This window comes from Cornus florida, unplaced genomic scaffold (assembly GCF_030987335.1).
Source record: "Cornus florida cultivar Cherokee Brave unplaced genomic scaffold, ASM3098733v1 CherokeeBrave_3.0.0_Hap2_Chr11, whole genome shotgun sequence".
Lineage (NCBI taxonomy): Eukaryota > Viridiplantae > Streptophyta > Magnoliopsida > Cornales > Cornaceae > Cornus > Cornus florida.
The window spans coordinates 121936549-121951400 of record NW_026775581.1 but is presented as its reverse complement, the minus strand read 5'-3'; the positions used below and the strand labels follow the sequence as shown (position 1 = coordinate 121951400).

The 14852-nt window shown below is 39.2% G+C and overlaps 1 protein-coding gene across 1 annotated transcript; it reads left to right on the top strand.

Annotated features, from left to right (window-relative positions):
- The first annotated feature begins 294 nt into the window (after nt 1–294).
- On the top strand, nt 295–5628 carry LOC132286464 (uncharacterized protein At4g38062-like). Its single transcript, XM_059788802.1, has 2 exons — nt 295–437; nt 1793–5628. The coding sequence occupies exon 2, from the start codon at nt 1828–1830 to the stop codon at nt 5605–5607; it is 3780 nt and encodes a 1259-aa protein (XP_059644785.1). The 5' UTR covers nt 295–437; nt 1793–1827; the 3' UTR covers nt 5608–5628.
- Nucleotides 5629–14852: the final 9224 nt, after the last annotated feature.

The following is a 14852-nucleotide window of genomic DNA, read 5'->3' as shown; positions in this document are numbered from 1 at the left end:
GAAAACAATTCTCAAGATTGGAAAATAATTTTCCAGGCTACAAACAGCCCCTTCATCTACAAAACCCTTGAACTAGGAAATCAAAAGCCCAGCCCAATCTGACTTCAGCCCAAGTAGCAATCTCAACGGCTAGTACAACTCTATGACCTGTGTGTATTCGAAATCCGAGACTAACGCCGTCAAACGAACGGTAACCCCACTATCAATCTCCGTCAACCAAATTCAAATCTTAAAGGCGATCCTCCGTCCACAACGGCTATCTCAAACCACCACTGTCACTTTCTTGATCTTTTCCTTAACCACTTATCCAATCCGAAAATCTCATAAAAGTTTTGAAGCATTCCTCGTTTGAAACGGGTATTCGAAGCATATCAAGATTTCATACAACTTTAATTTATCTCCCCTCGTTGATGGCCGACCCCTAGTCTCGCAAACGGGTATTTTTTATTCTCTCTCTTCTTCTAATTTTTTGTTTGGTTGCTGAGAAATTAAAGAAAATTTGGAATCTTGTGGTGGGTTGGGTGTTTTTCTGCTTCTGATTTCGTGTCCTTCGTTTTCTGGGCTACCAAGCAGTGTAGTAGTTCTTCATTTATGTTGATACGCCTTCTTTTCCCATTTTCTACTTCTCATTTTGTTTCCTTCGTTTCCTGGGCAACAAAGTAATGTATTAGTTCTTCAGTTATGTTGATATGCCTTCTTTTCCCATGAAGTTCATGGTACTTTCCCTTATAATTTTGTGGTAATTAATGGGTATGTGAATTTATAAAGTTCCTCTTTTTTCCTTCACAAGCTTTTTGGTGCGTTTCAGAAAATTTCTCTGTGAATTAGTCGGAATATTACGCTGAACTTGCACATTTTGCGCATTTTTTTTTAATCATATCAGTACATTTGTTCTCATGTATAAACACAAACACACACACAATGTATGATTTTATAACATTCCCTTTAGGTTATAATCACTAGCCCAATACTTTATTTAGGTTAAATTTGGTTGCTGTGGAACTGTAGGAAAAGAAAGGAAACAAAAATTGTGAACCTTAATTTTTACATTACGAAAAAGAAAAAGAAAAACAATTAAAGAGCCCCATACATATATTTAACTTAGGTTTTACAGTTCAAAAAAAAAATAATAATAATAAATAAAATAATAAAGAAATAAAGAAATAAAGAAAAAGGAAAACTAAATTGAACAAACTCGGAGATGCATGATTTTCTTGGAAAATAAAACAGCAGAAAAACATAAGCTCGAGTTGGTTTTCATAATGCCTTATGCATATCAGATGCAAGGTCTCAAAAGAATTTTTACCTCATACTGTAATAAATTGTTGTGTAATGTGAACTTCATTTAGGAATGTAGCTGAATTTCTTTACCATTGTCTTTAGAAATCATGAATTCTTGAAACTATTAAGAGCTTGTGATTTTCTATGTCCAATGGATGTTTTCTTTTGGGGAAGCAAAAATGTGTGCTGGGGAATAGAGGGAAGTTTCTAGGAGAAATAATGAAAACAGAAAGCACAATGTGTGTGTGTGTTCCTGTTTTAATAATGCTGTATTAAGACTGAGAAGGTTACTGTGAAAATTATTCTCACACACAGAGAGTGAGAGAGAAGAGAAGGTTATTGTGAAAATTATGTGTTGAAGGTCTTGGTATAGGTAGAATTCTGAATGTTTTATGATCTTGTGTGTTTTATTGTGGTGGCACTAAGTTGTTTTGGATTTGTCTACCAGTTTTTTTAAGTCAGTTTTTGATCTGAACTGTTGCCTTAGAAGTGCTTTACTTACTTGCCACAGGTGTTATTTGAATTCGATTGCACAGCAAAAAAAGAATGGAGAGAGTCTGTGAAGAGCTAGATGATGCTAAAGCTGAGATTGAGAAGCTGAGAGCAGAATACCAAATAAAAGTGGAATTATCTGAGAGCTTGAAGAGATTGCATAATGAGCAACTCAAAAAAATCCACGAGGCGAGTGTGAAAATTGAGAAGCAAGCTCAAGAACTCAATGAAAAGGCAGATGAAATCTCGGCTGCAAAGCAAATGTGTGAAGATCTCACCTCTAATCTGAAGCAAAAAGAGGCTATCATCAAGCATCTCAGTTCTGCAAATGATAAGCTTCGTTTCGATTCCAATGAGAAGCTTCGAAAGTGGGAAGAAGAAAATAGAGAGCTGGTCTATGCTTTAGATGAGGCAAATTCGAAAAACATGGATCTAGAGCAAAAAGTTCATGCATTTGAGGAAGAAATTGAAAGCCTTAAGGAGGGGCTCCTATCTGTTTCACAAAAGAAGTGTCTGAAAGCAGAGAAACAATCTAGACGGTCAAAAGAACTAGGACACAGAGATGATATGTTAGTCAAATTAGAGGAGGAAAACAGGAAGGTTGAAGATCAGCTCAAGTGGAAGAAGGAACAATTCAAACATTTAGAAGAAGCCCATGAAAAGCTTCGAGATCAGCTCCAAGCACATAAGAAAGAGTGGGAGAGGGAGAAATCCACATTGCTTGATGAGATTACTATGCTGCAGGATAAGTTGGATTCTCAAACTAGAATTTCAGAAGGTCTTCAAAGTCATTTACAAATGTGTAACCATGCTCTTGCTCATGAAGAGAGCCGGAGAAAGCTTCTGGAAGTTCAACTTTCTGAATCCAGATCATGTTTTGAAAATGTTTCTGCTGAGTGTGAGGAAGCAAAATCCAAATTTGAACTGTTGACTGATCAGAGAGACACTGAGATAGCAACTCTGAGGAATCTGTTGGACACAAAGGAGACACTTCACAAAGAAATGGTATACCAAGTTGGGAAACTAGAACAAGAGAACCAGGAGTTGCAATTATCCCTCAAAGAATTCCAGGAAGCTCAAACTCAGGAGGCAGGAACTTCTTCACTGTCAAAGGTGCGAAAGAAGCTTAAAGGTTTGGAGCAGATGCACGGAGACTGTTCCAAAAACCTCAGAGCCAAAGAAGCCAAATGGAGCTCTCAGTTGGAAAAAATGGTAGGGGAACTGAATGACTGCAGGTCTGAGTTAGAGAGGAAAGATACAGTTATAAAGGAACTCAAAATGGAGTTGGAAGGTTGCCATTCTTTAAAGAAGCTTAAAGGTTTGGAGCAGATGCACGGAGACTGTTCCAAAAACCTCAGAGCCAATGAAGCCAAATGGAGCTCTCGGTTGGAAAAAATGGTAGGGGAACTGAATGACTGCAGGTCTGAGTTAGAGAGGAAAGATACAGTTATAAAGGAACTCAAAATGGAGTTGGAAGGTTGCCATTCTTTAAAGATGCTTAAAGGTTTGGAGCAGATGCACGGAGACTGTTCCAAAAACCTCAGAGCCAATGAAGCCAAATGGAGCTCTCAGTTGGAACAAATGGTAGGGGAACTGAATGACTGCAGGTCTGAGTTAGAGAGGAAAGATACAGTTATAAAGGAACTCAAAATGGAGTTGGAAGGTTGCTATTCTTTAAAGAAGCTTAAAGGTTTGGAGCAGATGCACGGAGACTGTTCCAAAAACCTCAGAGCCAATGAAGCCAAATGGAGCTCTCAGTTGGAAAAAATGGTAGGGGAACTGAATGACTGCAGGTCTGAGTTAGAGAGGAAAGATACAGTTATAAAGGAACTCAAAATGGAGTTGGAAGGTTTCCATTCTTTGATTATGCAGTTAGAGTTTCAGAATGAGGAGATGTCTCTGATCTTATTGGTGTTGAAATCAGTAATTTCAGAGGCTGAAGAAAAGCTTGCTAATGAGAATGCTGATTTGAATCTGAAAGACGGTGTAAAGGAAAAGAATGTAGCTCTTCTAATGGAGCAATTAGAGATGAGGAGCGCTGCTCTTGTTAGAGCCAAAACAGATGTTGAAGAAGAACGTGAGAAGGTAGTATTATTATCGAAGAAGGTTGAGTCCTTGAATCTTATTGAACAGCAGCAGCTTCAACTGCAGAAAGAGCTTGAGAGGCACAAGGAAATGCTCAAGGAATCATCAATGCTCAAGGCACAATATAATGAAGAAGAACATGAGAAGCTGGCATCTTTATTATCGAAGAAGGTTGAGTCCTTGAATCTTATTGAACAGCAGCAGCTTCAACTGCAGAAAGAGCTTGAGAGGCACAAGGAAATGCTCAAGGAATCATCAATGCTCAAGGCACAATATAATGAAGAAGAACATGAGAAGCTGGCATCTTTATCAAGGAAGGTTGAGTCCTTGAATGTTATTGAACAACAGCAGCATCAATTGCAGAAGAAGCTTGAGAGGCACAAGGAAATGCTCAAGGCACAATATAATGAAGAAGAACATGAGAAGCTGGCATCTTTATCAAGGAAGGTTGAGTCCTTGAATGTTATTGAACAACAGCAGCATCAATTGCAGAAGGAGCTTGAGAGGCACAAGGAAATTCTCAAGGAATCATCTACATGTCAGCTTCGCTTAAAGGAGCAAGCTTGGCAGATGGAAAGTGACTTAAATGAAGCAAATGAAGAATTGGATGAGAAGTTCTGTGAAGCAAGTGAGCTCGAATTTGAATTGCAGTTATGGAAATCTGTAGCTGAAAGATTGAAAGCTAGCCTTGAAGAAAACCATCAACTGCGTCTAGAAGTTGAAGCTTCTCTTCTTGCACAGGTAGAAGTTGAGGTCGCTCTCAAACAAGAGAAAGAAAGCCTTGCATGTTCATTAGAAGAGAGAGAAAGAAGAATGAAAGATCTTCAGCAACAGCTTCTGTCGTTGGATCAGGGACTAAAGACAAGAGAAACAGAAACTGCCAATACTACCAGACTGGAGACAACAATGGCTCCAGCAAAGGAAAAGACCTCAGAGGATCTTCAGAGTGAGATCGAGTGGCTGGAGGAAGAGTCGGTGAGAAGAGAACTTGAAACAGCCATTCTCGACCAAATCAACACAGAAAGAACCTTTGTGTATGAGAAAGATAGTCTTCACCGGCTTGTAGAAGAGAGAGACCACAAAATAGATGATCTCCAGCAGCTTGTCAGGTCATTGGAAGAGAAGTCCAAAAGTTCAACCTCCTCTTTTTTGACACAACTAGCAGAGAAGCAGGCAGAGATTAAACTGCTCCATGAAGCTTGGGAGAAAGCCAGAACAGCTGAGGTTCTGAAGGAGATAGAAATCCAGGAGAAAAACTTGATAATTGTTGAACTAGAAGATGATTTCAGTAATTTACAGGGGAAACTGAAATTGCAGGAGAAATCATTGTCTAGTTCAAAAGAGAAGCGAAAGGATATTGAAGCTGAATTAGAAGCAAAGCAGTTGGAAATACAGAAGTTGATTCGTCAGCTTGAGACGGAACAAAGTACTTCAGATGCCTTAGTTCACAAGCTTGAGAGTGAAAAAAGGAATTTACTTGAAGAGGTGAAGAAGTTGTTGTCAGATAGGGAATGCTTGTTGGATTTTGTTGGAGGGCTATCCGGGAGGATCAGTGAACTCTCCTGCCAAGACACACAATTGATGGGGATGTGGAGAAGAATAGTTAAGGCTTTTGACAACAATGAGATGGAAATAGGTGATGAACTCTTTGATTCTGTAAAAGAGAACATGAATATGAATTCCTCTCCCGCGGCAAAGAAAGTTGATGCAGTTCTTGACGAAAGATCGCCACTGAGAGCTCTCAACTAGAAAAAAAAAAAGAAAGAAAAAGAGAGAGCTATTTCTATATAGCTTGTATGGCAGAGTAATTCTTTTCTAATGATTTGTTACTACACAAAGCATGGTTTGTGTTTTTATCTTGTAAATTATTGATTTACTGGTGTATAAGCATTTCATTTCTGCATTTGACCATTAATTACATATTCAAATTTAATATTTTTAGTTTCTAATGATCCAGTATATTCTGTTACTACACAAAGCATGGTTTGTGTTTTTATCTTGTAAATTATTGATTTACTGGTGTATAAGCATTTCATTTCTGCATTTGACCATTAATTACATATTCAAATTTAATATTTTTAGTTTCTAATGATCCAGTATATTCTGTCCCAAAAAAAAGAAAAAAAAAAAAAAAAAGACTAAATATGGATGGCCAAATTCAACCCCAGTAAAATTTTCAGATAAATAGTATCATGTTACCTCTATTTTTAGACCATCAAAGAATTTGTTTCCAACAAATGAACCATTAATCTACCATAAACACAAGTATAGCAAGAATTCTGAAAACAGTTAATAACCTGATCTACTCTTGGAGGACTAAGCTTCATGGATGGGACATAGGAAATGCCTTGATATATGTTAGTTCAAAATAATAATAATAATAATAATTAGTAGTGTTTCTAATATTCAAGGCTTCAGTGTGTTTGTTGAAACTCCATAATTAATTAAATAAATGTAAATACCGTAAGATGTCACACATTGCTATTGTGAGGATACAATAAGTGATATGGGCCGGTTATAGTCCGCGGACGTAGCATCGGGGCAAACAATTTAGGTACAACCCATGCAAGAGCACCACAGAATGGGCCGAGCTCGGAGGATCCACCGAAGAAGACCAAGCCCATTGGAAAGAAGGCCCAAAACTGATGGTCCAGCAACACTTGTAATGGCCTATAAAAGGATAGTGAAGAGAGTGAAATGGGGGATTATTTTTTATCGAAAATGTAATGAAACTCTGTCAAAATATAGAGAAAAAATTCTTTGCATCTTCAATTGGCGCCATCTGTGGGAAACGTTGGAGGTTGATTCTTGTTTTTTCAACGTCGTGTTGATTCAGACTGATTGGTGACGACGAAGCTTGATTTGTAGAAGTTAATCCAGATCTGAGAGATTGCGGCTTGCTCTTGAAAGATTCTTGATTCTTAATTGATTCTAAGAAATTGGCGTTAGGTTTACGCAGTTGTGATTCACTCTATTGCGGCTCGATCCAGCAAGCTCAGACGCCGGAAAAGCTCTGATCTATCGAAGGGAGAACAAAACTCGTAAAATTTGAGTTCAGATCTGACGTGATTCGCATCAGCGAGACTCAGATCTAACTTAGAATTTACAATTCATGCCTTTGCTCCGTTCAGGAATGATGACTAGGGGTGAGAACTCCAATACGGTAGAGAATGTCCAGCAGATGAAACTTGATGAGTTGATAAGCATGATCGAAGCTCTCAGGAGAGAGAATGCAGATATAAGGACTGAAATGCAGCGTCAAGAAGTTTCAGTGATTCCACGACCGCTCCCGGCAGGAGAAGAAGTTGCACATACCGATGCGACACATCACGGCGAGGAGGTAGGGAACAATCAGACAAATCTTCACCGCGAGGAGGTAGGGAACAATCAGACAAATCTTCACCACGAAGAGGTCCGGCCAAACGATTTGCCGCCAAATCCTCGTCGTGTTGATGATCGTGAAGGATCAACTCACGTGGATCCACAGCGTGAACAGATCAGGCAAAACGAAGCCATGACTTTCGATCCACGTCAAGAAACGCTCAGCTGCAAGTTTTTGGCGTTCGGCTCATAATGCCAGGTGCCACTTACTTTGCTGAGTGGTTGGCGCTCAGTCAGAATGCCACTTGCCACTTTCACTATTTTATTTTTTGGCAAGTTTTTGACTTTCGGCTCATAGTGCCAGGTGCCACTTACTTTGCTGAGTGGTTGGCGCTCGGCTAGAATGCCACTTGCCACTTTCACTATTTTATTTTTTGGCAAGTTTTTGGCGTTCGGCTCATAGTGCAAGGTGCCACTTACTTTGCTGAGTGGTTGGCGCTCGGCTAGAATGCTACTTGCCACTTTCACTCTTTTATTATTTTTTTTTGGCGTTCGGGTCATAGTGCCGAGTGCCACTTACTTTGCAAATTTTCAAACATTCAATTTTTTCATAAGAAGATAGCTCTTTATAGATTTCAAAATTTCGTACATTCATGCGTACACAATTTGAAAATGAACAATGATAAAATTGGAACTCGATTTTCTATTGATAATACCTTTTCAGAGACGTAGCATTCCATGGCTTGTTGACCAGTCTTCCGGCCATGGTTTCTAAAGTGTAAGCTCCCTTCCCTAAGACTTCTGCAACTCTATATGGGCCTTCCCAAGGTACCACCATTTTCTTAACCATTCCTACCTTCTTCTTCAGAACCAGATCACCTGGTGTAAAGTTTTTGTGCTTTACATTTTTGTTATGGCTATTCATAAGTGTCTGTTGGTAGGATGCGAGCCTTACTGCCGCTGCATCTCTCTTTTCCTCCAACATATCGAGGTTAAACCTCAACATACTGTCGTTATTGTAATACCCCTACTTTTAAAAGGATAGTCTCGGTATTTATTTATTTATTTTTATTGTATTTTTTTAATTGTTTAATTGATTATTTGACTAATTGTTTATGTGTTTAATTGAATTAAGTGTTACTTGATTAATTGGCTACTTATTTATGTGTTATTTATATTTTGTCTAGGTGTTATTTGTATTATTTGTTTAATTAGATTGTGTGCTTAAATGATGTATTTGATTAATTGTAATTAATTGTAAATTAAATGATTAAATGTTTTATTTTATTTTATTTTATGGTTATGGTTAGTGGTAATGGGCTAACTAAGAGGGTCCCATGGACTACTTGAATAGGAGGTTGGATGGGTATGGACAATTACCCATAGATAATTCTATATGTATATATATAGATATATATATGTATATACATATCTATAAAAAGGAAAGTGATTTATTAATATTATAGTAACTTTAGTATTAATAAATAATCTGATGTATATATTTTATATATTTATATAATAAGGATACGTAACATGTTTTAAGTTACCTTTTTAATATTATGGTAACTTTAGTATAAATAAATAATCTGATGTATATATTTTATTTAATTAATAAGGATATACATAGATTATATACGTAACATATTTTAAGTTACCTTTTTAATATTTTCATTTTTTATTTTTCTTTATTAAGTTGACTTGGATTGGGAAAAGGAATAGGGTTATTATTTAGCCTATAAATACACAACTATAGGTTGAAAAAGGAGTGAAAATATATCACATAATATATTCGAGAGAGAGAGAGTTAGAGAGAGAAGGAGAAAGAGGAAGGAAGGAGGAGAAAACCCTTTAGAGAGAAGATCAAGGAAGAAGAAGTTTAACTTTCAATCCGAAAGTTTAAGGCAAGTTCTTCTTCTATCTCTTTCCCTTTGATTTGTGTTTCTATACATGCCTAGGAAATTTCAGGATTTATTAAACATATAAAATTAAATAATTATGCATGTTTAATTGGATTAGAACATATGTTTTATGAATTTGGTTCATATCCGTTCTTGTGTTATGAATTGATAAATGCATGATTTTGATTTGATTTCCGGTGTGAATTTTTACATGTTTAAATTATGTATATTTCATATCTGTGGAATGATGGAACGTAGAAACATGTCTAGGATTCCTGAACATTAAATAGGAACTAGGTTTGGGTTTAAATAAATTTAAATAGACTCAATCATAATGATGCTTGCTATTTGAATGTTTTAAACAAACGAATGAATTTAATCTTTTAATATGTTTTAACAATTGAGATTAAATGTGTAGGATGAATTGGATATGGAGAATGCTTATTCGACGGTATAATAAAATATCATCATATGTACAAGATTCAGTTTATGTAGGACATATGATATAGGAAACTTAAATAAATAACAAGTCATTCCTATTTTGTGATAACTTGAAATCATATTATCATAGTTATTTTTGGATTGTTTGATGTATTTCCTTAATCGTTACATCAATTGTTGAATTGTGTGATTTAATGCACCGGTATGGGACGGTGGCATTCTAGGGACGGATTAACTTATTAGTTAAGTCCTACCTATTTTATATAAGGGAATGGATTAACTAAAATGTTAAGTCCTACTTATATTCAAGTCAGGTCAGCTGAACAAGTTGAATGACTTATGGATGATTAATTTATTATATAAGGGAATGGATTAACTAAAATGTTAAGTCCTACTTATATTCAAGTCAGGTCAGCTGAACAAGTTGAATGACTTATGGAGGATTAATTTATGCCGGATAGGATGGTTACTAGATTATATATATATAAGTATGGTGCCATGATATGAGCTTGAGTCTCAGGATCAATGGTCAGGGTGCGTATATCGTCAGGGATGTGTAGCTAGATATAGTATAGTTGTGTACCCTGGTAGGTCTAGGTATTCATGCCCACTATATGTGCGTTTTGCATGTTGCCTACTATTCAGGTTGAGACCACCCTATAGTCTAGTGAGGTTCCTTTAGTGTGTGTATATATATATATACGGACTACTAGTTACTGTTGGATTGATTAGGATGTATACGTGTATTGGATCTCTGCTTGGACTGTAGTAGAGTAGAACTTGTTTATGGGCCTGACCCACCATTATTTTTCAGGTGTTCGTCAGGAGTAGAGGTTGTTCGTGCTGAGCAGGGATCAGTCTACTTCATTCTTCCGATGCTACATAGGAGTTCCTTTATGATTCAGTTTCCTGATTTAGACAGTTATTGCTGTCATTTGTTTAGTTTGGATTTTCTAGGGGTCCACACAGTATGGATTCCCGAGTTGTATTTTGGAGGATCAGTTGTATCAGAAGAGTTTATTAATTAATGGAAATATATTCTGAGGTTTATTATTAGATTATCATTTTAGTTTCTTGTCAGCATTTTATTTATTCTTCTTTATTCTTTTGTACTCTGTGTTCATTTATTATCAATTTGTTTTGATATCCTCTGGTATTCGGGCGTGGGCCTGGCCAACCCGCATTCGGAAATCCGGGGGGGGGGGGGGGGGGTATCACAGTTATGCTCTCGGCTCCATGCCAAGCTTCGAACAGTCGGAACCGAGTGTTCGACCGGTATAACTGCCTCTGTACCAAACATCATGGGGAATGGGCTTTCTCCAGTCGGTCGCCTTGGGGTCGTTCTATAAGCCAATAAGATGTTCGGCAGTTCATCTAACCATTTTCCTTTCTTCTCTTCAAGCTTCTTCTTGATGCAAGCAAAAATTATTCTATTTGTGATTTCTGCTTATCCATTGGCCTGGGGGTGACTTACTGCCGCCAGCTTTTGATTAATTCCATATTCCTCCAACAACTCTATTTCTTGCTTGCTGTCAAGGTTGGTCCCATTATCCATGATGATTGACCTCAGAACACCAAAACGGCAAATAATATTACTCCAAATGAACCGTCTCACATGAGTCTGAGTCACGCTCGGGTATGGCTCTGCTTCCACCCACTTAGTAAAGTAATCAATAGCCAACAGCACATACTTGTTCTGAGCTCTTGCAGTTGGCAGAGGACTAACCACATCCATCCCCCATTGTGCGAAAGACCATGGTGTGGCCATTACGTGCAAGTCCTCAGGTGGTTGGTGGATCAGTGGTCCGAACCATTGGCACTTATCGCACCTTCTAGAGAATTCTTCCGCATCTCATGACATGTTCGCCCAGAAGTACCCTTGCGTCATTGCTTTGTGTGCTAAAGATCTTCCCCCTGAATGATTTCCACACACACCTTCATGAATAGATCGCAGTATCTGCCAAGCCTTTGTGGGGATGACGCACTTTAAGTACGGCCCAGAAAAAGACCTCCTGTACAACTGGTTATGCACCATGGCGTACTTTACAGCATTCGATTTGATTTTCCTAGCCTCATCTCTTTGCTCAGGCAAAGTTCCATCCTGAATGTAAGTTATGATCGGATCAATCCAACTTGGCTCATATGGAATAACATTCACTTGCCAAGGATCTAGACCCGAAGGTTCTTCAAAAATGGATGGTTGATTCAGTACTCCTACTGGAATCACCCTTGCCAATGTTTCTCCAGAACCCGAAGCGCTATATGTTAGCCGATCGGCATCCTCGTATTATTCCGCATAACAGCAGAATGATACGCTTCCATCGTTTCATCCTTGGTTTCATATTCGTTATTCACCTGCCGAACAATTAACTGCGAATCACTAAAGATAGTCAAATTCCTGACCTTCAGCTCCTTAGCAAGCTTTAATCCTGCCAGCAGTGCCTCATACTCCGCTTCATTGTTGGTGGCTCTAAATTCAAGTCGAAGCACTTGACTTAAGGACATAACTTCTGGTGTCTGCAGTTTGATCCCAATACCTGCCCCCATCTGATTTGAGGATCCATCAACAAAGAGTTTCCATAAGCAACCACGAAGGTCTTCCTCCATGTCTTCTGAATCACATTCTAGTAAAAAATCTGCCACTGCTTACCCTTTGACAGCCGTTCTGGGTTCATATGTTATGTCAAATGAGCTTAACTCTATGGCCCACTTCGTCATTCTTCCTGAGAAGTCTGGCTTGTGCAGGATTATTCTGATAGGGAAAGTGGTTAGAACGATAATAGGATGGGATTCAAAATAATGCCTAAGCTTTCTTTTCGCATGCACTAGCGAGAGTATCACTCGCTCGGCCTTTGAATAACGTCGTTCGGCCTCAGTCATCGTTTTGCTAACATAGAACACTGGATATTGCTTCCCCTCTGCACAACGGATCAGAACACCACTTATCGCGATGCTGGACACCCCAAGGTATAAAAATAGTTTTTCTCCTAGTTCTGGAGCTGACAGGATCGGAAGGTTCTACATATATTCCTTCAGACCACTTAATGCCAGGTGCTATTCATCCCCCCAAACTTGTCTGCCATGGCTTCATATTGTGTCAAAAAATGGTTTGCAGCAATCTGACAATTTGGAAATGAACCGGCTCAATGCAGCGATCCGTCCCTCAACTGTTTACACTTCTTTGACTGTCGTCAGCTCGGCATTCTTAGTCAGAGCTTCTGCTTGGGCGGGGCTAGCTTCTATGCCTCTATGATTAACCACGTGTCCCAGGAATTGACCAAAACTCACACCGAATGAGCACTTGGTTAGATTGAGCTTTATTCCATAATGCCTCAACACATCAAATACGTCTTGTAGATGTTTCAGATGGTCAACTTTCTTCTTACTTTTTACGACCATGTCATCAATGTAAGCTTCCACGGTCTTCCTTATTTGACCCTTGAAAATTTTGCTAATAAGTCTTTGGTAAGTTGCTCCGGCGTTTTTCAGTCCGAATGGCATAACTTTGTAGTAATAGGTCCCGCGCTCTGTAACGAAAGAAGTTTTGTCTTCATCAGCAGAATCCATGGGGATCTGATTATAACTTGAATAAGCATCCAGAAAGGTTAAACGCTCATACCCAGTAGTAGCATCCACCATTTGATCAATTTTTGGCAGCGAAAAACTATCCTTCGGACAGGCTTTGTTCAAATTGGTGAAATCAATGCACACTCGCCATTTCCCGTTCTTCTTCTACACAACAACAACGTTTGACAACCAATCAAGATAATACACTTCTCTTATAAATCCCACATCAAGCAGCCTGTCAACCTCCTCAACTATGATCCGGTTGCGCTTTGGAGCAAACCTTCGCTGCTTCTGCTTTACAGGTCTTGCATTGGGATTAACATTCAAGGAGTGACAGGATACGAAAGGATCGATTCCAGGCATATCTAGGTGGCTCCATGCAAATACATCGGCGTTCTGAGACAAGAAATCAATTAACTCCTGTTTCTCCTCCACATCAAGTCGTTCCCCCACTCTAGTTGTTCGTTCTGGTCGGAACCGATCGATCTGTACATCAACTAGGGGTTCTTCAGTTAAGTCCACTGGCTCCTCCTCCCCATTCTATTTGGGGGGAGGTTCCTGTAATTGCTATCTCGGGCTTGCCGAACGGATGTGTGCTTTCCCTTTTCCAGCATACTTCAGCGTTACTGAATAACATTCCTTAGCTGCAACCTGGTCGCCATGAATGTCAATCACCTTGGTTTCGTTTGGCCCCAGGCATCTCATTATTTGATGCAGAGTGGAAGGAATGCCTTGAACTCTGTGTATCCATCCTCTGCCCATCAAAAGGTTGTAAGAGGGATGAATTTCGACAACTACAAAGGTCTCCATCAGAACCCTCTCTGTAGCATGTACTACTACCTCTACCGTACCGATGGGCTCCACTCGTTTTTCATCAAATCCCAGCAAAGGATTCCCAGTGGGTTTGAGTTGTTCCGGCTTGATCTCGAGCCGGTAAAATGTGTCCCTCAGTATGACGTTCGCACTACTTCCAGGATCAATCAAAACTCTGCGCACCAAACATTTGGCCACTATCAAACTGACGACCAACGAGTCCTCATGAGGGATCTGAACAAGCAATAGATCTGTTCTGTCAAACTTTATTTGCGTTGATGCGCTCTGTTGGTGCAGAGTGTTTACACTGCTTATCCTCCTCTTCATCCGTGCTTGGCGAAGGCGTGTTCGAAGCAGTTCATCTGACTCCTCAGTAGGCTCAGGGCAACCGTGAATTGCATTGATTATTCGAACTGGTTGCGTATTGTGAAAGTTCGACTTCTGATTCCTCTTCACGTGCTCCATCGGTCGGTTTTGTTCCACCGCCGGGCCTTGAATATAACTTGCGAACTCCCCTCTGGCTATCAGCATCTCTACCTGTCTCCTTAAGTTCCTGCATTCATTAGTCTGATGGCCAAAGTAAGAATGAAATGCACAATGCTTATATTGATCCCTCTGTTTGAGGGGTTGTCTGATTGGTAAAGGAGATCGGAACTTATCTTTATTTTCTTGGTATAGCTTTACTAAGGTGACTTTCAATGGAGTAACCAGCTCTTCCTCCCTGGGCCTTTTCTCAGATTTCTACGAGGTCTGACGCTGTGGCTGAACCTGCTTTTGTCTGACCTTTGCTTCGGTTTTTTCCTCTATTGATATGACGGATGTCTTCCGAGCATTAACTATCTCTTCTTCTTCTAAGCGCACAAATCCATCAGCTCTTTCATTAAGTTCATCTATAGTCTTCGGCGTGTTCACTACCAAGCTTGTGTGGAATAGAGTGCCACGAGTCATGGCCAG

Excerpts from the sequence above, each read along its gene's own strand:
- LOC132286464 (XM_059788802.1), top strand. The coding sequence starts at position 1,828 with ATGGAGAGAGTCTGTGAAGAGCTAGATGATGCTAAAGCTGAGATTGAG.